This window comes from Plecotus auritus (assembly GCF_963455305.1).
Source record: "Plecotus auritus genome assembly, chromosome: 6".
Classification (NCBI taxonomy): domain Eukaryota; kingdom Metazoa; phylum Chordata; class Mammalia; order Chiroptera; family Vespertilionidae; genus Plecotus; species Plecotus auritus.
Window position 1 is genome coordinate 52737228 of NC_137773.1, and position 25726 is coordinate 52762953.

The 25726-nt window shown below is 43.3% G+C and overlaps 1 protein-coding gene across 2 annotated transcripts in view; it reads right to left on the reverse strand.

Moving 5' to 3' along the window:
- Positions 1 to 25726, reverse strand: part of RNF150 (ring finger protein 150) — a 179142-nt gene that overhangs the window by 9202 nt on the left and 144214 nt on the right. Inside the window, exon 7 of one of the 2 annotated variants that reach the window (XM_080672483.1) lies at positions 10407 to 12785. The exons of the other annotated variant lie outside the window; for it this stretch is intronic. Within the exon in view, the coding sequence (XP_080528609.1) occupies positions 12667 to 12785 (119 nt within the window). The 3' untranslated portion in view covers positions 10407 to 12666. Of the gene's footprint in view, positions 1 to 10406; positions 12786 to 25726 lie in introns of those variants that run through there. 2 annotated transcript variants of the gene reach the window in all.

The window sequence follows — 25726 nt, forward strand, 5'->3', positions numbered from 1 at the left end:
CTTGACCGGAATCAAACCTGGGACCCTTCAGTTCACAGACCGACACACTATCCACTGAGCCAAACCTGCTAGGGCTCAACATGGATTTTCTATCTTGCACCCCATAATTCCCATGTTGTCAATCTTTATGAGTAGGACTCTGCACTCTCTTTCTTTCAGTGGCTCATTTCCTCTATGTGTTGTGTTGAGATTTTTTTTTTAATGTACCACTTTAACAATTTTTTATTTATTGATTGATTTGCAAGAGAGAGAGGAAGTAAGAGAGAGAAAGAGAAAGAAACATCAATATATCGTTCCACTTATTTATGCATTCACGGGTTGCTTCTTGTATGTGCCCTGACTGTGGACTGAACGCACAACCTTGGCATATGGAGATGATGCTCTAACCAACTGAGATACCTGGCCAGGCCTTTGTTGAGGTTTTTGATTGAGTTTATATTCCTGAAGCTTGCTGTGTGAGAATCTTTGAGGTCTGGGTTTAAGAAGTATAGCTTCATTGAGATACGAGTTTGATTCTACCAAACACTTAGTGTAGCTGCCAATCTGGGACCACTTTAAACTAAATCTGTGCCTAGCTTATCCGCCACAGTGGGTGCTGGCTTTGTGCCAAGGTCTCTGACTCTGACTCTGGACTTTGTCCCTGTCCCTGAAAACCCTTCCTGTGGCCTGTTTTTGTATGGCCTTTGAGTAAAGGACAGTTTGTCCAATTTAAAAGGCTTGTTAAACACTACAATGAAAGACAGTTATAGAAATCATATGTGATCCACAGAGCCTAAAATATTATCAGGCCCTTCACAGCAAAAAAAATTGTGGCTCCCTGGACCATGGGGATCAGCACATGCGCCCAGGGCAAACTCCCTTTCTCAGGGTCATTTTCTCCTCCCGATGGTCCTTCCTTCTAGCTTCTGGCTTCCAGGCTTTTCTCCTACTTTCCACCAGCGGAACTAGTCATCTTAGGAGATTTAAGGTATTTTATCCCCATTTTTTCAAGTGTCCTGTAGTTGGGGCGTTTCTCTGACATCTGCCCCCCACCTCCCATAATATAAGAGAAAGAAGTTCTCCCTCTGTGCTTCCTGGCAAGCACAGCTCAGCACCAGAGCAGGGGCCAGAAGAAGGAGAGCATGAAATATAACTCCCCTTGGGATCTTAATGTGATGAGCTTTCTTGCATAGCTAAAAAGAGACAGCATTTGCTGGGAACTCACTGTGAGGTTGTGGTTGTGATGGTATGTGTGGTTGTGTTGGTGGTAGTAATGGTGGTGGTGGTGGTGTGTGAGAGTGAATGAGGGTGGAAGTGTGTGAATATGTGCGTTTGTACATTCTCACATACTGTGCCTCCCTCCATCCTATTCTGCTTGCAGATTAGAATTGTTGCTGTTCAGGGAGTATTTCCTGACTATACAATAATTTTCCCGTTGCTATAACAAAGTCCAGCTCTCAGTGTTTCTTGCTTTCCTCTCCTGAGAGCTTTGAGCAGCCTGGAGCTGCCTGCATTTATGGAAGGATTGTGGTGCAGGCCAGAGAAGTCTGGCACTGGGTCAGGTCCCCCCCACTGCCCCAACCCTGGCCTTAGTTAACACCCTCCCTTTCCTCTTCCTCCTCCATTCAAACAAAGGGAATGGGAAAGAGGAAATGGGAAAGTGACGAGAGGCAGGGGTCCACTTTGAATATTCCATGTTGTAAAGGAGAGGCTCTGTGCGACTGGACTCACTGGGAATTTTGTGGGTGTAACATCGGACCCGGGCCCAGCGTATCTTCAGGCCTGACTCCGTTGCATCCTTACATTCTCTAATCAACTGCGCTGCTCTTACATTTATTTATGGATACTGATGCCCATTCCAAAGCTCTGAATTATGTGTGTGTGTTTCGGAGAGATTTGAGAGCCTTGGCTCCAGATAGATCTATAATATCGGTGGCAGCTGTGCTGTGTATACAGCTCTCATAGCAACCAAAGACAGCTGCCCGCCAGCGAGAGCTGGCTCTGGCTTCTCCCCAGTTTAGTAAAGGACCCTGGAGAACAAAGAGGGCGGGAATGTCAGAGAGAGGCGCGGAGGGGGTGCTGAGGGACAGGAGGTCACAGCTCTGAACAGACATTCCGATGTTCCCACGGGGGCAGGGCGGGAATGTCTTCGAAAGCAGAGAGATTGGAGGGGCTTGGGAGTTGAGTTTCTGCCTCCCAGGGTGCCGGCGAGTACAGGCCCCACTGCCTGGGCTCCAGGTGGCATCCCACCTGGGCTAGGGCGCTGGGACGCGAAGCAGCGAAGGGAGAACAAACCTGCGTGAGCTGAGGGTTCCCTGGTCTGAGATGGCACCGCGGAGAGGTCACAGCCCTTATTCTTCTCACTGCCAAGGACCGATAGTCACAGTGAGGTCTGAGGGAGACTCCACACCAACGGGTATGAAGACATACGAGGTAAATTAACTTTCTGTGCTTGGATCACTATGGGTGATGGAACAATTGCCCTAAAGCAGCTCATAAATTGTCGCTTGAATTTCTCAGGAGCTGGTACTCGCACTCTTCTGTAATCATCACCGAGCAAACAACAAACCAACAAACCACAAACAAAGCAAAACGAAGAAAACAAATACCGCGCCTTCTCCCCTCCCCAGCTTCCTTCCCCCGCCTGGCGCATGTCCTTCTCGGCCCAGGCAAGGAGAGGAGCAGGGATGCTAACAGGGGTTAGGAGGAATTATGAGACTTAGAAAAGACCAAACACATTTTTTGCTCCCTGAATAGTGGTTTAGCTCCTGGTATCCCAGAGGGGTTGACAGACCAAGAATCGGGTGCAAAGCTGGCCTTGCCGGCTCGTTACAAAACTCTGGGGAGTTTTCCGTTTTCCGTCCCCAAAAGGATAAAGATGCTGCAAAACAAAAGCCCAGAGTGGAGTGTCCAGGGGGGCAGGGCCCCTACTTCCCGAGACAGTGTGACTGTAAGCGCAGCAGCCACCAGTGCTCCCTGGCACACACGTCACTGAGCAGGGCCCATCACGTGGGCGTCTCCGCTCCAGGTGAGGTGGCTCCAGGCTGACCTCGCCCTGCTAGATGTGGCACAGGGACAGAGAGAGACAAGACAGCTTGTGGGGCATGTGAGATGGGGAGGGGGGGAACCAGGTCTAGCAGCTTCTTTCTAGTTTGAGCATCAACACGTTCCACACAATGGACTTGTCCAATGCAGTGTTGGAAAATATAACCCTTAAAAATGGTTTTTTTTTTTTTTTTTTAGAAAAGCTGAGTAATGCAAAGTGACATCGGTGACTTAAGAACAGCCTTGGAAGTTCTTAATAGCTCCTATGTCTTGTATGAAGCGTTTTTCCAATGAATTGACCTTGGGACTCTGTGCTTCAACCAGCATCAGGGCCCCAGACGTCAGCTTCATTGCAGACAGTAGGCATCTGGTCAGAGAAAGATTGCGCTGTTGTAAGCGTAAGCAAAGTTTAAAGTCCCTTGTCATGTGGCATGATCGTTATTGTTACTAACAAACCCTCTAGACAGGGGTGGGCAAACTTTTTGACTCGAGGGCCACAATGGGTTCTTAAACTGGACCGGAGGGCCGGAACAAAAGCATGGATGGAGTGTTTGTGTGAACTAATATAAATTCAAAGTAAAGGAGCAGAGGGGAGAGCAAGAGAACCGGATAGAACAGCCGGATCTGGCCCGCGGGCCGTAGTTTGCCCACGGCTGCCATCTTCCTCCCTGTGAGCTCAGTGTGGACTAGCCCCGAGAGCAAAGCCCTGGGCACTGATGTTTTCCACTGTGGTCACAGCAGCTCCCTTGGGGTGGGTGTGGGGAGAGGGAGCGGAGAGCTCAGGAGGCTGCCACCCTCCATGCAGTTTGAGTGGATGCCAGCAGGTTGTGTGCAGCCCACAGCAGGGAGGGGCACCCCGCCAGGTGGAAGGCAGGCTTAGCCAGGCTGCATTGCACTCGGCATGTCCACCCCCTGCGCCTCCAGGGGCTGGGCCGCAACCTTGGACGTGCCATGCTGAGGGGCCTGGCAGTTTCACGTGAGTGAACAGCAAATAGGGGCCTTTCTTCCTCCCCAGGCTGGCGGCTCCCGTCTTTCTTATTTCATTAGTATTTCCTTTCCCTGCTAATTCAAAAGAACCAATGTTTTAAAATCCTTTAGAGATGTACAAGTAAATATAAAAAGGGACCTGGCCACCCAGCGCACCTGGTGGGCCCCGGGTGTAACCCTGCATAGGGTCGCCTGCCCCAGACGGCTCAAACTATAGGGCTCAGTCCCGGCATGATGCACCGCAAGCTAAGTTTGCCCCCACGTTTCTGAATTGTTCAAAATATGTTCATCACTTCACCGAGATGCAAAGAGATCAAGTACCTAGTCCCTGACTTACAGGAGAGAAATATTGAAGTTATTGAAATCTCGCCTTCTTTGACCATAGTCAGGATTTTTATAAATATCAGGGTTTTTAAATCCATAGGACAGAACTAGCTGGTTTAGCTCAGTGGGTAGAGCGTCGGCTTGCAGATCGAAGGGTTCCAGGTTCGATTCAGGTCAAGGGCATGTACCTCGGTTGCAGGCTCCTCCTTGGCCAGGGCCCTGGTCGGGCGTGTGTAGGAGGCAACCAATGTGTTTTTTTGACATCAATATTTCTCTCTGTCTTTTCCTTTCTCTCCCACTCTCTCTAAAAATCAATGGAAAAATATCCCTGGGTGAGGATTAAAAATAAATAAATAAATAAATAAGATAAAAAAACAAAATTCATACGACCCCCTCTGGAACTCAAGATGAGGAAGCACCGTGAGGAAATACAGATGACACAAACACCAGCATCTAGTTCCATTTTATTAAAAAACAAAACCAAACAAAATTTTGCAATGAAATTTCCTGGAATTCACAATCCTTTTCCAATCATTAGAGTTGCACTTTTAAAAAAACCAGTACATAAGAACATGATGGCACTTATTTACATGATAGTCTTCTATATAACAAAAATAGCCATGTTGTACGCTTGAATGTTTCCGACTCTCATCCTTAACATTTCAACACTCCCAGTAGGAGACAAAAGGTTTATGCTCTCCAAGCACACAGAGAATAGAATCAAGGGAAAGAAAGGTCTGTGTCTCCTAACAGAAGACAAATACCTTTAAAGACTGTTTTTTAAAACTTCTTTGTATTTCGAGATATAAAGTGCTTTGGAAAAAATAAAGTAGGGGCCCAAGGTGGGTAAGAAGAAATGAGATTTATACAGGAAATAAACAACAACTACACTGCCTTAACTAATCATTTAAATATGCCCGTGACTTTGTACAGAAGATGATGTTTGGGCAAAATAGATACACAACCCATTACTCAATTTTTCAGCTGTGAAGAGAAAATCAAAGTCCAAATTAAAAGTTACCCATGAAAATGCCATCAGGAATAACTGTGGCTTTTGAGTCATGTGGCAGTTCATCCAGGGAGCTCAGTCTCAGGATTTGAATAGGAAGAGGGTGGGGACTGCCGGGCTGGGACCACCACGTGCATGATCTGAAGACAGGCCAGAGAGACCTCCTGGGGAAGCGAAGTCAAATTCTATCTGTGACATCATTCATTTTACAATAAAAACACAATTCATGTTTAGAAAGAAAAAATAAAGCCATTGGATTCTTTCTTTCTTGCTAGTAGGGAGCTCCTAGAGATGGATTTATGATGCCGCATTGGACTATTTCATAACGGTAAGTGCATTCTTTGTAGCAGATGTCTTTTTTGGTGGAAATAATGTGCTATATACAGAGGGGTTAAAATAAAGTGTTTTTTTTGTTTTGTTTTGTTTTGTTTTTTTCCCTTTTCACATTGAACTAGCAATTGCAGGTCATGGTCTGCATCTACAGAATTGGGTGTGACATACAAGCTTCTTGGAAGGCTCCCCTGGAAACTAGGATCATCATTCTCCCAGCTCATGAATACTTTAAAGAACAAGACCTATTATTATTTTTTTTTCAGGAATTGAATGGAATGTAACTTTTCACAAATACAAAATTACTTCAAGTTTTCTAAATATAAGGAACATCCCACTATAAAAATAACAGCCCTTTCACCCTCCCCCACCCCTACATCTCTTTCTAATTATAAAATGGTACAACCATTTCAGATTACTAATGTGAAAGCAGGAAGTCAATATATTATTATGTACACATACAAAAACACATATTTCATACCATCTACATTCATATAAAAGAAGTCTGTTTATTGATCTTCCTTTGCAATTTGACAAGAATCAAGTTAAGTTACAAAACCATCAGGCCCTTGCCTTATAACTCTGCACCAACATTCCAGCCAGAGGCCTCTTGTTACAAACAGAGCTGACAGTACGTGTCAACCTTTTGCAGAAGGAAGGGCTACTGACAGTGAGGTCTTCAGTGGGGTTCGCTTTCAACCTTTCAGGGTTTGTGACATTCCTTTCTCTTTTGATAAACCAAATTCTCAACTACGGGGAGGAATTGGATAATAAAAGGCAAATAACGAGGCGTTGATGAAATGACGACTCTAGTCAAATCAACTGGCTGAAAGAATGGTGATTTTGCAGCAGAGGGCGCTCTGCCCCCTCACAATAACATCCTACTGAACAGTAAGTGCCACAGATACCAACACAAACGCAGACAGCAGAGTTCCTGTGAATCATCCTTCTTTAACCACCACAGTTTGGTATTTTCTTCAAAAGAGTGGGATACTAATTAACTAGCTCTTATACATGAAAATTCTTTGGCTCTGTAAAATCATCACATTCTTCAAGAGGACAATATTCTGAGTTGAATAAAGCACTCGGTTTCTCTAAAACTTCTGAGGGAGAAGGGGACTAACCACTAGACTTTAAAGATGCTGTGGTACCAAGGCCACAAGATATTGTTTTTATGTTTCTGGATTTAGAAAGGTCAAGGTCAATCACCAGCCTGCAAGAGAAACCCCCTGAAGATTTCACGGTTTCCTTTGACGAGGCAACACACCTTCACTTTTCTTCATGAGAACATTAGGAGACAATTCAACTGGTCAATGGAAGAAGCATGTGTCCATTTGGATAGTGAGCCGTCTTTGGTTTATAGAGCACACATGGTCCCCACATTTTCCCTGCTTCTCTAAGCCCTCCACTTCCTTCAGGATGACAAGACCAAGCAGTGACTATAGGTAACTCAGGTTGAGCTACCTTCTCTGCAGATCTTTCTCCTGTGCTCTGTTTAGACTTGCAGCCTTTTAAGAAATGCAATTACTTGTCTTATCATATCATCAACAGATATTGATCGGGTGGCCACAGAGTGAAGGACTCTGTAGTAAGTGCAAACGTCAATAGTGACAAGGATGAGAATGTCTTTGATCACTGAGATTCCTGAAAAAAGCCACAGATGAAGCACTGGAGCAGGCATAGCTCAGAGGGAGGAAAGCAGGGACGTGAACGACATCAGCAGGTTCTTTGCAGAACAAGCTGGTTGTGCAGTTAAGGGGATCGATAGTGAAAGGTCCACATCTAGGACCTGGAATCACTTCTTTAGCTTTGGGGTGACACTTCAGTGCTGTCAGAAGACTTAACATGGAAAAGTGTGGCTACTGATCTAAGGATCTTTATAAATGATTGTTCCTATTACAAAGGGCCTGGAGTTGTGAGATGGGGAGCAAAGTGGGAAAAGAGAAGAGGTAAGTGATGAGAAACTCATACCTACTTCTCAGAATTAATTTAGTTTTTAGGTAATCCAAGCCTCTGCAATCATGAGTGTTTAACTCCTTCACACACACACACACACACACACACACACACACACACGAAAGAACCAGGTTGGCTCTAAACCCAGGAGATGAGCATTTATTGGAAAGAACGTCCCTATTCATATCCTGCCACCCTCTGCTCCCACTCCCTACAGGTGGTATTCATACCACCTTGGCCTGCCATCACCAGATGCACTCTCTGTCCTGGCCCTGCAATGGCATGGATGAGGGACTTCTGGGACACAGAGCAGTGCCCAAGGCACCCTGTGTCCCTCTCCTTAGGAAGCTGGTTTGTGTCTCTTTTTCAGTCTTAAGGAAGAGGTGGCCTCTCAGATCACTTACAGAGAGCAAGCTCTTATGCTACAATGTTAGGAAGCAGAGTGGCCATCAGATACAGTATGGCCCACACAGTTTTCTAAGAAACCCTAGCCCCTGGGGCCTGGGATGAGCCAGGAAGGTCACAGATGCTGGAGGTGGAAGATACTAAACCTAGACAGCATTCTGGAGTTGTTTCCTTGCCATGATTTGGCATGAGACTTTTCTGGCAAGGAAGCCTTGGAGAAAACGGCAATAGCTATAGATGGTCTGTGATAAAATTAGACATGAAAGTGAAAATCGAGCTAGCTCCTCTAAGAAGGAAGTTAATTTGCCTTTAGAGTAAACTGGGTATTATCTTCTGAAGTGCAACTATAGATGCTGTCATGAATAAGAAGAAAACACCATCACTAATGATGGTAATCACATTAGTGACTTTATAGGTCTAGAGCCACCAAGGTTTTTTCTGAAAAATGAGAGAAGAATGTGTGTAGGTGTGCATACACAGAAACAGACAGGCAGTCAGAGAAAGCTGGACACAGACAAAAAAGGGAAAAAAATCTAAGTCAGAGCACATAACACATGCTACCGTACATTGCCTCTGGACCCTGGGACCAGAGGGCTGGGTTCTCGCTCCATCGAGGGTGTGACTCTAGATCCCAGATTTTCTGAAAGGGTTCGATTTCATGGGACTTCTTTGTGTGCGGTCAAGGTCAGGCACTCAATGGATAACTAAGTGCCATTTATTCTCCATGCTCTGCGAGAAGTTTCACCTAAACAAAACTCATAAATGAGAAAGAATCCTATGCTAGGCTCCCTGTCAGTATTTTCAGTCCTGAAAGCATGGCGGCCGCAGGGAGGTCAGGGCACTAACGGAAATAGCCACGGGCACCATGGTTTTCCATACGACCAAACCCAGAGCCAAGAACGTCCAGAGACATTTCCACCAGAATGAGGGAAATGCTGAAAACAAGACAAAATAACCAACAAACCTCTTTGGATGGAGACTTGCCTCCGTGGGTATGATGCTCACTATGTGATGTCAGAATAGGCAGGGGCCTTTGCCATTAGTAACTTTCTACCTTCTCAAACTCTCCCCTCGCCCTGCCTAGATGGTGCAGTTGACATTTCAAGGGTGACAAGCCCTGGAGACTCCATCAATATGCAGGTGCTGTCTTCAGGATCGGGGCTGAGTTCCTTCCAAAGGGACCAGCCAACAGGTAGTAGCAACTCCTAGAGGAAGAAGGACAGCTAGGGGTTGAGGTCAAGCTGGATGACTCCAGTCTGGGATTCTCTTTGGCTCTTGAGCGCCACGTATCAAGTCTAAGGGCTTGCCATGGAAGCGAGGGATATCCTTTTGTTTCAGCACCAAATCAGCATGGCTTGTGTGACTTCCTACAAAACAACTGGTTAGAGAAATCACAGCAAATGGTAATGGACATCAGTGGTGTGGTTAGAAAGTCCAAGCAGAAATTTTCGGAAGGGCGGCCTGAACATTCATCCATTACAAAACCAACGGATCGCGGGCCCTCTGATTAGGCAACTTGGGTGGAGTCTAGTTCTCTCGGGAGGTAATTAGGTTTTCACTTTTTTTCTTTGTAAGGGTCAGGGAACCTTGTGAGAATATTGTGGAAGCTGGAGACCTGCGCTGTCCAATTGGTAGCTCATCCAAATTGAGATGCGCCATGAGTGTAAACTATGCAACGGCTTTAGAGGACTAAGTATGGAAAAGAAGGTAAGGTATTTCATGAATTCTTTTTACAGCAATTGCATGTCAAAACAATAATGCTGGATTCAAAAATATATTATTAAATTATTATTACGTGTTTACTTCTTTTAATGTGGCCAGTAGAAAACTTAAAATCACACGTGTGACTGGCATTACGTTTCTATTGGACGGTGCTGGTCTAGACACTTACGACAGAAAAATGCAAATCAGTAAATAAGCAGAAAGTCTGCATATACTTCTAGAGGGTTCTCCAACCTTTTGACACCCTCCACGAACCATGCGATCCCCAGGTCTTTGGTGGGAGGTGGTGAGGAACACTGTGGGGGAAGGGCTGTTTCCATTTCTTTTGCATCCTTCTATGCTGGTTAAAAAAATTGTTTTTTAGCTACCAAAGCTATAGGAGGAGTCTCCAGAGACAGACCTTTGGTAACTGAAGAACCTCGCAGACTCAGGGGGTTTGCAGCAGAGCCTTTGTGGGTTCAAGCCCACAGGCCTCCAGTGAGCCTCCTGGCCCCCAGCATCTACACAGCGCCCTCTAGGGGTTGCTGCAGCCACATGCAACTGATTCCTCTGCACCTAGTCATGGCAGGAAGAGAGAACCATGGTCAGAGGACCATGCACTCCACAGGCATTTTCTCTCTGGGTAAGCAATACAATGCATCTTTCTTCTGCTGTTTAATTATCCTTCTAAGTCCACTTGGCTAAAGTTATCACTGAAATTTGTTTGGGGTCAAGCTGACAGAAGGAGGAGTAGGTATTGCAGGCCCATTCTGACTGAGAAAGAAAACACCTGGAAATGAAGAATTGCACACTGGGGACCAGGCTTTGAGGGGGTCCAGAGAAGGCAAACTCTGTGACTAACGGCAGTTTGAGAACAAGGTGAAACCAAACAACTCCTCCTTTGGCTGAAAACTTCAATCACTGAGCTGTTCATTCTTAGCAACCCAGGAGCACCAAATTCCCAAAGCTGTTCCTCTATGTTACACGCCCAGCACCTCTGCCTCTTCAAGGTGGAAAGTTGGCTACCTGCCATTGCCACCTGCAACAAATAGATCCCCTGGCCAACTGCTCGCTGGTGGTCCTAAGGCCACCGGAGCCTTGGGCACCACCTTGTTAAATTCCTCCACTTTACAGAGGAAGGGGTTGAGGCCCAGCAAGCACGCGGCTCACCTGGGCCTCCTGCCTCCTGCCTCAGCGCCGTCTTCATTCCTCCCTGGATTTCAGTACAGGGGGGGCTGGACTCCCAGACAGATGGGTTATTTCTGAAGGTGGCAATCGTTTCTCTTAGCCTTGCTACCTAAGTAGAAAGCATCAAGTAGGAAAGGTCAAAGGTGGTGACAAAGAGCACCCAGCAGTGTCCCTTGACCTACACTCTATGCTTCAGCAGGCAGCAAGGTCGCACGGCAGAGCCAAACTCTGTTTTTGGGTGAGTGTTAGTGTGAGGAGAGGGAAAAGCCTCATCGATGCACAGAGAACTCAGGGATGGCAACTTCCTGTCCCCGTCAACCTCCTACAGAGGACAAGGTGACCGTGGCTGTCCAGGGAGACTGCTCACCACCTTAGTCATCTGCGTGGGGAGAGTCTAAATGGATTACAAAATTGCCCACAGAAAAAAATAGCACATTTCTGTCATAGTTACAAAAAAAGATACAAACATAACAGTTTCAAAATGCAGATACCTCTTTTTCTTTCTCTCTCTCTCTCAGTCAGGAGAAACCTGACTTAGCCAACTCCCATGCTGGACTTTTTAGACCAGATGGTTTATTGACTTTTACCTCCCTCCTCACTTGGTGTCTGGACACCCTCAGGGAGACTGGGAAGCAATATGTAAAGGATTCGTGGAAATCCCTCGAGGTCTGGGAAGGTGTAACAGATGTGATGAAAGGAAGGTAGACCCCCATGGTAGTGGACACCAGGCTCAAAGCTGACGTTCCTAAAGCTTCCATCTCCTGCAGAAGCCAGTGAGGTAACAAAGCCTGGCCTAGCCTGGGGGGAGCCAGCACAACAGGCATTTCGCTTTCAGGAAGAATGGGTGATACCTGGTTTTAAAACCAGGCCTGTAGTTCCAGCTAAGAGTCCGACAGCCAATGAGAGTGGCCTTAATGCCTGGAGGGGACTTCTGAGCTCATCATTCCAGCCACACACTGTAAGATCCAGACAAATTAAACTGCCTCCCTACAGCTTCCTTCTCATGTCACATGGCCCTTCACAGAGCCTGGCAGCTGGGAGCCAGTGTGATGTCCTTGAGAAGAATGAGTAGCGGCCTCAGCACATTCAGAGTTCAGTGTTGGGGTCTCTGGCATCTGGGAGTGTTAAGATCCATTGAAAAGAATTTAGATTCTTAATGAAAGCTGGCCTTCGCCTGTTTCAGGGTGCCGAGGCCCTTCCCAAAGCCATGCACACTCATGCTGAGAGGTCAAGGTCCTTAGTCTCAGAGACTGACATGGACTGTTCACAGCAGGGATGGGTGCTTCGAAACACAGCTCCATGTAAAAGCTGGAGTGGATCGAAGGAAAAACAAAGGAGTGGACCTACAGGGAACTGTACACAGTCTTTAAAAAGAATCTGCAAGGAAATCAAACAACAATTCCAAAACAAGAAAACAACACTGGGGAAAAACTGAAATGAACGCTAAGAAGCCCCAAAAGTGTCCTTTCAGTCTGTGTTAGGGGCCTCTGTGTCTGCAAGGGCCCGGGAAGGAACACCAGCTTTCCACTTCCAAGCTGCCAAGGCTGTGGGCTGTTGTAGAGACGGAGAAACTGCATCCCGATCAACTGGACTTTGGATATTGCTTTTCATGACCATTCTTGAGCAGAGTGCCCTGCTGATGCCGAGGTGTTCTGGAGGTGTGTGTGCCTGGTCCAAGTCTTGGGCACTCCTCCTCCCCTTCCCCATGGGTCCTACCATCCCTTTCTTCTGTGTTCGCCATTTCACGATTTCACCTCTTCGCAGTCCTGGTCAGTGGAAAGTTCCACATCAGATAGTCCAACCTCCATCGCCATAATCAGCGAGATATCAGAGTCACTGCTGACAGCTGGCTCCTGCTCACCTGGGAGGAGAGAGCAAAGTGCATGGTGAACACTGAGTTACATCTTCAGATGATGCCGGTTATTTAGTACAATTGTCTTTAATAGCATTTCTTTGAAGGTCAAGAGAAGATATTAGAAAAGTTGACTATTTTGTGAAAAACAACATTTAGTTAGAGTCACTTACACTATCACCCAAAATAATTCTAAATGGGGCAAAAAGTTAAATGTAAACAAAAGAAACGAATAAAGCTATAAGAAAATATATCAAAGTATGAAAATATCTATCTAAGCAGGGCAAGAAATTCTGTAAGAAAAAACAATTGAGTAATTCACAGAAGAAAAGACTGATAAGTGTGCATAAAAATAAAACACACACACACACACACACACACAAAGACCAAAAGGCCCATATCACACTGGAAAATTTGTAAAAATTTTATAGATGACTGTATTTTAAACATATTGAGAGCTTTTAAATCAATAAGAAAACTAACAGAACAACAGAAAAATGGGCAGTTTACTATGGTACAATTCACAGAGGAGTATAATAAAAATGACCAATAAATATAAGGTAAAAATGAGCTATCTTTTTTTTGTTTCTGAAATCTAGACTTTTAAAAAAAGATAGCCTATAGTTAAGGGTACATTGAGGTAGGCACTTTGATAGATTACATGTATAACTGTGAAATTTTCACCCAGTAACTTCATTCCCAGAATGTATTATAGAGAAATAATCAGATGCAAAAACACTCATTTAATCATTATTTATAGCAGCAAAACATTCCATGTAACCAAGTCCAACAACAAATAATATCTGAATGAACTATGTTACTTCTAAAGGACATCTCGTTACAACCATTTAAGTGACATTTCCAGAGAATTTGTAGTTACATTAGAACAGTGGTTGGCAAACTGTGGCTCGCGAGCCACATGCGGCTCTTTGGCCCCTTGAGTGTGGCTCTTCCACAAAATACCACGTGAGGGCGTGCACGTACATTGTGATTGAAACTTTGTGGCCCATGTGCAGAAGTCGGTTTTCGGCTCAAAAGAAATTTCAATCATTGTACTGTTGATATTTGGCTCTGTTGACTAATGAGTTTGCCAACCACTGCATTAGAATATGCTCACAGTATACTGAGAAGTGAAGACAATGTATTCAAAGCTTTTATGCAGTGAGCTTGACATAGAAAGTTAATTAGAAGCAAGAAAACAAAAAAATGCTAATAAGTGTTGTCTCAAGTTTTAAGACATATTCATTGTCGTTAAATTTTTTTTCCATTTTACTCCCAAACATTCTGCAATGCACAAATATCATTCACTCACTCGAGGCATAGTGAGTCCCCACTCTGTATTAAGGATTGTGCTAGGTGCTAAGGATGCAGGTGAGAGAGTGAGATGATTCCTGTCCAGTAGGCAGGCCAACCAGTAAGCTGCTAGTCAATTACAAGACAATGGGATAAGCACTGTGCTGGTGTTACAGCAGCAGGAAAGAGGGCTACATAACCATTTGCTGAATCAAAGCAGGCTTCCTATAGGGTGCAATGACTAAACTGAATTCTACAGGGTAAATCGTATTCTAGCCAGAGGCATGAGAAGAAAGCATCTTTTAAGCACAGCAATAGCACATGAAGATGTCTGGAGGTGATAGGGAGCCCTTAGCTGGACATCAGATCATATTTAAGTATGACTGGAATGCAGAGTCAAGCTAGGGAGTATGAATAGGGGAGTCAGGGAAGCTCAGCTGCAGAAAAGGCAGCTTTACAACCAAAAGATCTTGTACGCTCAATTATCCTGCAAGATAAACATGCAATTAAAAGACCAAACTAAATGTCTAAGTACTGAAGATGGCTGATGGTTATAAAACTTTTGCTCTGATAATCGCTGATATAATTTATTTCATGTTGAAATACAGGTAAGAGCTCATCACAGTGGTATTGTGACTTTCATATAAATCTAGGAAAGAAAGGCAGCACAGATAAAGCGCCGAGTTAGAGTTCTATAGAGATAGCTCACTGCACCTGCTCGGACAGCTTCTCACCCTCCCTCCCGGCTCCTTAGCCACCAGCCTCGGCAGATTCTCGACTCGGCAGATTCTCACAGTAGTGTTTTCTAAATTGGAATGTGTGAATTAAAAGCAAAAGGGGCCACGGGGACTGCGAAAACGGTGGGCTGCTGAAGTCATGATGCTATTTTGGAAAGGGACTGTCCTGCACAGCTCAAGGCAAAGGTGAATTCAAATCAATAAAAATAGAGATTTGCAAAGAAAGGGTTCACTTTTCATGATGTGACATTTGCATCAACCACATTATCTAATCATTTTTCATCTCAAAACATTAAATATTATCTGAAGACATTTGAAATTATTCTTTATAGTGCCCTATGCTTTCAACTGAACTTGGTCTGCTCCATACTTTTTAAAAGCAGGTTTTTATCCTTTAATCAAGGCAGATGTTTTACTTTGAGACCATGATCATACAAAGAAAAATGCCGTCACTAAGACATTTAGAAGGTTCTCTGCAGGTGAGTGTGAAGTAGCTATTAACAATGTAATTTTTACCTTCTTTCCTGCAAAGGCTAATATAAAACTAATGTGGAAATAACAGTGGCCTTTAATGAATTCTCACAACAACCTTCCGATGTAGATATTTTTAGTACTGCTTTACAGGTTAAAAAAAATCCTCTCAGTCCATTTTACACAATAATACATTATCTACTTGACACACTTCCTTCTCTTGGGTTTCATGCATTGTAGAGACACAGAGAGCATTTAAACAGGGAGTGATGTGATCCACTTAATATTTTAAAAGATCTCTCTGGCAGTTAAGTGAAGAATAGACCAGTAGGACAAAGGACAGAGATAATCCAGGGGAAACTATTGTGGAAAACAGATGAAATGTAATGGTGGTTTGCTGTGGCAATAGGACTGGAGATAAGGGGACAAATTAAAAAAGGATTTGAGAGGAAGAATATACAGAAAAGTGATGGACTGGACAAGGGCAGCAAAAGAGGAGAAACAATGACTCCCACATTTCTTGAGCAACACAGGTACTTTTTACCGAAGTGGAGAAACTGGAAGCCAAACAGGTAGGGATAGATCAAGAGTTGAGTTTTGCACGTGCGAAGCTTCAGGTGCCCATAAGAAAGCCAATGTTGTGGAATTCATTGGCAGCTAGATGTAGAGTCTGGAGTGTAGAGGAGAGGCTGTCACTACCAGTAAATTTGGGAGGCTTCAGTGTAGAGAAGATATTTTAAACCATGGGAGCGGATGAGGTTTTCTAGGAAAAGATGAAGAACGAAAAGACAACTCAGAGGTAGAGCTCCCAGGAACACCAAAACCTATGGACAAAAACTCCAACTGGTGCCTCCAAGATCATTTGTTTGGCCCATACAGTACTTCTTTGAAAGTGTGAATTAGTTACCAGTATTTAAGGCAGGTTATTTCACATACAAGTTTATATTTGAATTTTATCTTGAAAAAAGAAAAAAAAGTGGCAACACGTGCTCAGTTCCCAGATGGAAATCACTGGGGTGAACTGGGTAAGGGCTGTCCACCTTAGCTCAAGGCAAAGAGGCTCCAGGGCACCATGGTTGGCCAACAGTCTGCACACTGGATCATGTTACTTGCTTGGCCTGTGTAGACATTTGAGTTTCAAATATCAGGGAGAAGGCAGACCACAGCAGAGGAGGGGAAGCCCCCAAAGAGCCTGAAAATAGAGAACATTGTTTCACTGATTTGTTTCTTTTTTTTTTCTTTTAAATATATATATGTATGTATATGTATATGTATATATATATATTGATTTCAGAGAGGAAGGGAGAGGGAGAAAGAGATAGAAATATCAATGATGAGAGAGAATCATTGATTGGCTGCCTCCTACATGCCCCACACTGGGGATCGAGCCCACAAGCCGGGCATGTGCCCTGACCAGGAATCGAAAGGTGACATCCTGGTTCATAGGTCAATGCTCAAAAACTGAGCCTGCTGGTTGGGCCTTTAAATATATTTTGCTTCTTTACCTCCTATAGGTACTGACTCACTGTTAACAGTCCATACCCAAGGAAATAAGATACTGTGGGTATCTCATTGGTTAGGGTGGATTTAAAGACTGATCCTAAGTCATCTAATTCTCAGCTTTAAACCTCTTTATCACAGCATTAAAGAGAATCTGATTAGTTGATAAGCAGAAAATACTGCTCTCAATGCTGCCTTGTAACCTACTTTGTTGACCCATAACTACTGCTTTCATATATTTCCACATTTAATTCTAAGTAAATTTGATCAATAGCTTAACTGTGGTTAATAAAAAAAATTCTGAGTGGTGGGATTTGTTTTAACTTCATAAATTATTATTATTTATTTTTTATTGGACTTACTGGGGTGACATTGGTTAATAAAGTGATATAGGCTGCAGGTGTACAGTTCTAGAATACATCATCTGTATATTGTATTGTGTTCACCACCCCAAGTCAAGTCTCCTTCCATCACCATTTATCCCCACATATCCTCTTTATCTCTCTCATCCCCATTTAATTTCACAAATTATTAATACATTTGGTTTATCTCCTTCCTCTTTAATAGATAAAATGTTACCGAAGCAGTCAGAGGTCTCCCTTTGTGAAACGGGCATTGCAATCATAGTTCTGCTGTGGGTTGGATGTCACTGTCTATAGCAGAGGGTCTGGTTGAAGTTTCTTTCAACCGGAGACTGTAGGACCCTGAGGCCTGTCCTGTCTGGCCTGGGGCACACCTGGCCTGTCTTTATCACTTCTCTGGCTCAGGCCCATGCTATGGTCCACATTCTCATTTTAGAATCCTGTCATTGGTAAATGTTTGTAGCAGTGGAAATGAATTGAAGTTCCTCTCTGGCTTTGAGAGGTTCAAGTTTTGTATTTTATTAGCTAATAACAATATTAGTGCTTATTGAGTACTTAGTACATGACAGAGACTATGCTAAGTTCTTTAAATAGATTGTTTAATTTAATATTCACAATTAACCTATGACGCAGGAAGAGTTATCATTTCCATATTTAGGTGATAAAATTAAAGCTTGAAAAGGTTAAAAATGCAGGGCAGTAGAAATCCCAGCCTTGTCTGATTCCAGCGTCCATGAACTTGGCCATGTCTACAGTACAGAGTTGAGATTCTTAACCAAAAGATTACTGGGCTTTCAGGGGAGTCCAGGTACCTAGAATGACAATCACACTTTTATGGGTATGTGCATATATGCATTTTTCTGGTGAGAGGTTTTCCTTTACCAGATTCTCACAGAAACCAGACAAGGCTAAGAAGCATTCACTAAGAGCTTTTGCATTCTGGGTGAACTGAAGAACACATTTTCGTCTGCAACGGAGTGGCTTGGCTTTTTTATTAAAGCATATTTTGGTTCCATGTCACTGACTGTGTTCTATTCACTTCACATGAAGTCGGTGCTTTCCTCCTTAATTGTTTCTTTATGATAGTTATTCAAAGCTAAAGCAGAAAGTTATCCTTCCCAGAATGAGGTTTGACATTTACTCCGCTGCCTGTCTTATGAAAGAAGGCATAGAGCGGTAGCAGGCTGGAATAAGCCCTCCTCTGTTAGGAAGTAACAAACATTGCCCTCAGAATAGTGCTCTCTGTGTTGAGGGGAAATACTTGGTAATGAATATAATCCCCCAGGTGTCCTGATTCTCCAGCAAGTTTGGTGTTCACATGTTGGTCACTGCTCTGCATCACACAGAAGCCCATCTCCTCCCACCCCAATTTACTTGAAAAATAAGATTCCAAAGAAGAACAGCATCTCTCTGTCCACTGCTACCGATGCTGACCTTCTTGAAAATAGGACATCATTTCCATTCCCCCCTGTGTTACACAAGAACACCATTGGGGAGATTGCTCAAGCAGAGGGGCTGACTGACAAGGCTGCTATCTTTGCATCTCTTCTCAGAATTTCGGTTTCTTAGGGCTGGGGCACTGCCTTTTATTCTCCATCATTATCTCAGTGGGAAAGTTCATTAGATGTCAAACGCAGTGTTTTCAATAAGGAAATGTACTCCTTCGAATTATTTTGTTAACAAGAATTTCTGAGGAGATAAACTTCCGATTTGGTTTAAATTTTCCCTCTCGTGAGTGGCTTCTGCAGTGAGAATGGCAGGGCTCGGGGTCACTTTCCTAGGGGCTGTGTGATAATGACAATGACCCTACGGGTCAGGCATTGTGCTAAGTGATCACATACGTTATGTGGTTATCCTGACAACGACACTGTGAAGTAGGCATGTGGTTCCCCCAATGACTGCTTCACATTTCACAGGGGAAGTCAACATGTCCAAAGTCAAGTCCATAGCAAGGGGCAGAAATGGAATCCTCCCCACGCAAGTAAGTGCTGCTGACGGCTATGCTGCTCTGGAGTGGCAGAGCTGTCAGATTTCTATTTGGCTGCCAAGCTGTTCTCACAGACAAGGCTTGGCCACCTCTGGGAACCAAGCGTTCCCAGCTGATGATGCAAATTCATCCATTTGGACAAGCGACTCCCGAAATCATTTTGATGTAACTGGTACTTTTGCCTTTTCAAATTCTTGCTCATAGTTATAAGAATAAACGTCATGAGCTCAAATCAGGAAAATTCTTCCTCACCTTCTAGATGGGGAGGTCTAAAGCATTGTTTTTATGCTGACTTGGTAAAGGAGAATTCCCTGGAAGTTTGTATATTAAATTAGGTCACAATTGTCTGAATTCACTTGGCTTTTCTCTCTTCATCATTGTTTTTCTTTCTCTGTGACACTTCATCCAGCAAGATAAATGTTTTCTTCAATGGCTCAAACTCCTTACTGACTTCCTTAACAGTTCATTCACTGAGTAATTCCTTACTAAGTGCCAAGAGAAGAAACACTGTGATATTTGCATTAGCTTTACATAGTTTTTGCAGCAAAAGGAACAAAATCTAGTGGACATTTATGCTGTCAGTAGCTTTTTTACAATCCCAATTAGAAAAACCTACAGAACACCTTAAGCATTAAGCAGAGTATTTGGTGTATGGAAGGTTCTTGTAAATGTGAATATGATTGGAATAAAAAAAAAAGAGTGAGAAAGAGGAAGCTGCCAGATGGAATTAGAGAGACAGGCAGAGATCATGCAGACTCACCCATTTTTGCAATTGTATAAAATTATCCAGAGACTTCATTTATTTATTCACTCATTGATTCAACAGGTATTTATTGATCACCTACTAGATACATGACACTGCTGATGAGCTTTGCAGGAGATAAAGATGACCTTAAAATAGGCTCTGCCTCTAAGTTGAATTTGATCTAGTAAAAGATATCAGACTTGTAGCTGCACATTTAATACAAAGTGATATGTGCTAAAAAACAGGAATAAATAAAATGGCAAGATATAAGGGGTGGGGAAATTCCACCTCTGATTGGGTAGCCAAAAGGGTTCATAAAGTAGGTGACATGTAAACCTGTAGGGAGAGATCTGATTAGTATTGTTAAGTATAAAGTTTCGGAGAAATCTTTATACATTCCTTTCAGGAGAACCAGCAAGACTAGATATCAACAGAGCAAATGTCAGGCATGTGGATGGTTTGGTTTTGGTGTAACTTAGGTTATGGAGAATGATAAGCTACGTGCCAGATGTATCTGGTAGGTACTCTGCCCTCTTCCTGTTTCATAGGGAGCTAGAAGGCTGGGAACTACATTTCCCAGACTCCCTTGCCAGCTGGCTTTCTCCTAGGTCTTGCCAAGGAGATTGGAAGGCAGGAGGAAGAGGGAAGCTATTGTACTTCTGGGTCAGGCAGGTCACTGTGGGCTCCAGAAGTGCTTGCAATGCTTTCAACAGCATTGGAGGGAGGAAGATCCCGAGTCTTCAATTTGCAGCAGTGCCAGTGGTTTCCTCAGCAGAAGCAAAAGCGCTCCAACAGCAGAACACTGGGTGTGTGCTCAGTTGCTCTGGGTAATGCCCTCTTGCTTCTCCAGTCTTCCAAACTCTTCCTTCCTTCCTTTCTTTTTTCCTCTTTCTCTTCTTTCTTTCTCTCTTTCTCTCTGTATATCAACTTTATTGAAGCATAATTTATCTATAATAAATTGCATCTATTTAAAGTGTATGATTTGATGAGCTTTGATGGATGTGTAGTAAAATCCCCTATTTATAAATACCTAGAGTGATTTCCATTTTCCCTGCTGGTCTCATGGAATACAGGCAATGGGTTTGGAGAGAGAGGCTGTACTAAAACTGAAGAGGGATTTGAATGCAGGCCTAAAGTGTCCTGACTTTAACATAAATGGATTATATTATGTTTGTGCATAAGAAGTACTTGCTTAGATAAGCTGTTGAAAAAGAAACAATGTCAGTTTTCTTATCCATAAAATAGTGATAATTATAATACACTGCTTCATTTCCTGGCACATGCTATGCCAGATAATGCCCACTTATTTCATATATTTACTGAGGACTTTCCCATAAGCCTCTTGGCTTCCTCCTTTGTCAATTAATGTGCTGATAGACAAGAGGTGTCCTCTCTTTCCCTGGCCACTACCCCACTGTTTCTGTAATGTTCTATTTCTTCAGTGTTATTGGATGTAGTTGATGCATCAACATTTCATAAAGAGCTCATTTGCCATGTGACAGCCTCCTCCTTACTGCTTGTACGAATGCCACCCTGTTACAAGATAGTCCAGCGTGAGCGCCAGAAGAAACTAGAGAACAGAGCTCTGATGGAAACAGGTCTAGTTGAAAGGTCAAGCCGTAGGACATAGCACAGTGGGGAGCTTTTGCCTCTCCCTGGAAGGGGTTGGGGAGGGGAGAACAGGAATAGACACACTTTCTTACATATACATTTTGAAAAGGAAAGAAGCATTTTAAATATAAGCTGCTAACATATCAGTCCTCAAGAAGAGCATCAGCAAATGATAAGGGAAATGAATAGCTCAATGCTAAACTGCAGATGGAACACTGCTATGAGCACATTTGGGTCTCGATCAGCAGGCTTCATTTTATAGCATCCTGCTCTATGACCACAATCGATTTAAGGTCTTTAATACAGTTGCCATTTATGACCGTTCTGACCACCGGTTTCCCCAGAAAGCACGAGAGAAACCTGTTCATAAAGCATCAACACCGAAAGTCAGTCGTTTGGAAGAACCCTTGGTTGCCGGCACCTCTGCCATAAAGGCTGCTTCATTTGCCTTTGGCAGGTTTGAGAACTGGTCACAGCCTGGTGTTTTGGGGGATGGTCAAAGAGGACAGGGCTCCAAGTTGGGGCACAAATAACGCCTTGAAAAACTGATCAACTCACTCTTAGCTAAAGAAAAGAGGCCTGATGCTTTGACCCAGAGTATGGTATATGATATCACACCATATATTTCTGAAATTCCTAAAATTTATGTGTTTACATACCTTCTGAAAAAGCCTAATGGATTCTCTCTAAAGCATATAACAGCAAGAGCAGTGGTCCAGTCACACATGTCATAAAATCATAACTGCATCCATTCATCTGGCTCCCAGAATACAATTTCCAGCTCTTCATGTTTAGAACAAAATCAGAATTTGTAATCAATATTTGGGCATGGAATGGGAATTCTGTCCATGGGTTTAGGGTGAGAATAAAGTAGATACAAATGAGGTAAGCTGTTCAATAAGGTGAGGGCCCGTGAAAGGGCACAGGAAATATGGGGGACATTAAGCTCAGCCACACCTTTGCCTTCCATACTGCCCCTCAAAGATAGAAACCTCTGTTCTTCTGGTCTCTTGAGTCTTCTGTCACTTTGTTTCATAAGCAAGCGGATAAAGCTAGAAGAGTTTCCTTAATCCATCACTCACTCGGTCAATCAAATAAGCTAATGGCTATAAAGCATTGAGCCCAGTTTCTGGTTTACAGAAACACTTAGTCAAACAGCCTGTGATAGTGATCATGATAAAGCTGCTCTTCTATTGGCGGTCACAGCTGGATGAACCCATTCCACCAACTTAATAAGTGAGGAGGCAGATACGATAGTGTGTCTGGAAAAACATCCCATAAAGTATCGATTTCATTTCATATCTGGACAATGCCAAAATGCAAATAATTCTTTAAAAATACTGACTCTAAAGTTCAACAAAATCTTCCCGACAGGTGGGGTCCAGGAAAGATAGCAGTGACTCTCAAGGGCAAAATTGGGGGAGGATGTGGGTTCAAAACCCTCAAGAGAAAGGATAAGATTTTTATGTTTATCAGAAGAGAGTATGGCGTTTTTAAAAACGTTTGAGAGTGTGTTCATAAAGGGGAAATAAGAGAGTTTGGAAAGAGCTGTTTTAGGAGTTAGAAGACCTAATCTCACACTGACATGATAAGCATTGTTCAATTTCACTAGCAGGTGCTTTGGGTTCCTTATCTGCTCTTAGAGGATGGGGACTTTTGCATAGACTGTACCAAAGCTCCATCCCCAATGCTTTGCAAACAGAACCAATATCACCCTAATAAATTCAATAAAAAAGAAATGTAATGGTTATCACTGGAATGAATAAATGAATGGGAACATCTGAAGCTATCTTGTTGATATTTTAAAGGCTAAAAATATTGGCATCAATGCTACATAGCGTACATTACACTAAGGCGGCAAGGCCAGCCCTTAGAACAGGCAAAGCAAAACTAGGTCTAGACCACACAGCAAGTAAACCGTTTCATTTATTTGCACGGGCTAGCAATCTTTTCCTGCCTCCCAACCCCTCCACCTTAGTAGGGATCTTCTAAGGTCAGTTTATGGTTTCCTGTTGCTCTTTCATGGTTTCAGAGTTAGGCTCAGCTCCGCCCTGTGGGAAGCCGGTCCCTATGGCAACACAGGTGGGTGTGGCTAAGCCCACTGTTGTGCCAACAGCTTGTTAAACATAAACAAGGAGTGGTGAAAATTGAAAAGGTACCATTTATAGTTGGACCATTGTGACTGGGTGAGCATATCAATGATAAACACAAAATTAGGAAAAGGACTTAAAAACCAGCAATTTTCCAATAGTAACAATGGAAATCTAAGACAGATGCATTTCATCCTAATAGCCTTGAATCTGTGTTCAAAAGGCCAAATTCCCTGAACAAATCCCAGTGGGAGTTTCTGGAATTTAAGGAGGGGCGTTAAGGTCTTACTATTTCCTGCATCAGCCCCAGAGTGACCATTTCTCTCTCTCTCTCTCTCCCCTCTCTGATAAACTAATACAAACTCCACAAATCCCTTATGTACACAGTAACTTTAGCAGATATGGCAAATGAGACCTATTTTTTTAAAAAATAGCACTTGGCAAAATCACTTCTACTTTGCACACATCTGTTAGAATCTAACTTTCTTCAAAGATAGTTTTATCCTACCTCAGTATAGGCATTAATAAATATTAGACTATATCCCTGATATTGTTGGTAAAATGGTTTTAATTAATGAAACAGACTTCTAGATTAATTTCTCTGGAGGTCTTACGATATTTTCAGAGTACTTCACAATGTCTTTTTTCTCTAGTTACAGTATTCTTTTTTTAAAAAACACAGGGAACTTTTGTATCAATGAGAGGTGCTGGGGACAGGAAGGGCCTTGAGGGGTTTCCATAACTTAACACTTTTAAAAAGCACCAACACCAGCAGGGGAAATGGGGTTTGGGGTCAGGATGGGCACACTGCGGAGCTTCGCCCTCCCCCGCCCCATGACCAGTCACATGCTGAAGACAGGGATGAAGCTAATACTAGTTACAGCATTCTTACCATGTTTTGTGAGCTTTGCACAACATAAAGTCATTTCAACATATGGCCCATGTAGAGTCTGGATTTTGATTGTTTTTAAGGACCACACTGCTGCTACTTGAAATGATCACTGATGTTGATGATAAACCACCCCCTCGCCCCCCCGCGCCCTTAACTCCTTAGTTGGCCTAAATATTTGTCCAGGACAGAGTTCCTGCCTCACCATGACCCTTTATGGCAGCATGCTGCATTGATCATTTTGCTAATATTTCTCAGTAGCCCACAACCAAGGAACCTGTGGAACCTGTATTGTTGAAGACTGCAGCCACAAGCATAGCCAGCGTCCCAATAGGAAGGAGATGCTGGACAGGTCTTGCCATGTAGTTGTCAATGTTTATTTCTTTCCCTCTTGCAAATATTTTATCTTACTTTGCCACAGAACAACAGCTGCCCACACTATTTCTAAAGTCCCCTGTAAAGTGGGATACTTTGTCAATGATGATAAATACGGCGCAGAGTGGTTAAAATCCATAAATGCTCAAATCACACATAACCCGCTGCTCACCTGGTGTGCAGCTGAGTCTCCATGGTTACCAAGGGATCATCCTCAATTCCCAGAAACCCCCAGGGAGAGCAGACACCTTCACCCCGGGGGGTCTGCAAGCCTGGCAAAAAGCAGCCAGGGTCCTGAGAACTTTACATTTGTAGAGCCTGTTTGTGAACCCAGTAAATCCCAGGCGGCCTTCGTTTCCTCCACTCCCCCAAGAGAAAGGCTCCTGGGCAGGGGTAGGGGGTGCGAACAGCATGAGAGCTGGGTGAGATTTCTGAGACTATTTGAAGATTTTTTTTCTTCAAAACTTTGTAATTCCAGCCACATGGGTGAGTATATTTTTCTGTTTTATGGATGCATTTTTTAGACCTAGGGTTTCTCTAAGAGAGGATGCATATGTAGGCACAAGGGAACCCTGGAAGTAGAAGACGAGGATATCATAGCATAGACATGCATCAAAGTAAAGGCAAATTCCCAGCAATATGCCTGGGAGCAGAAAACATCTGACTCTAAGCAATGAGCGGTATATCTTATGAGAGTTAAGTCATGGTCCTGTGTTTTATAACTGTAATTGTTCTTCAAGATAGAAAAATAATGACAAAGACAGACTTCCTACCATTATTACCACCTTCCAAGTATTAAGCTCTCCAAATATATTATCTACCCTGTACCTTTAGTGGAAGATAAAATGCTGCTCACCTGTGCTCAACTAATTAATTAGTAGATCTTAGCT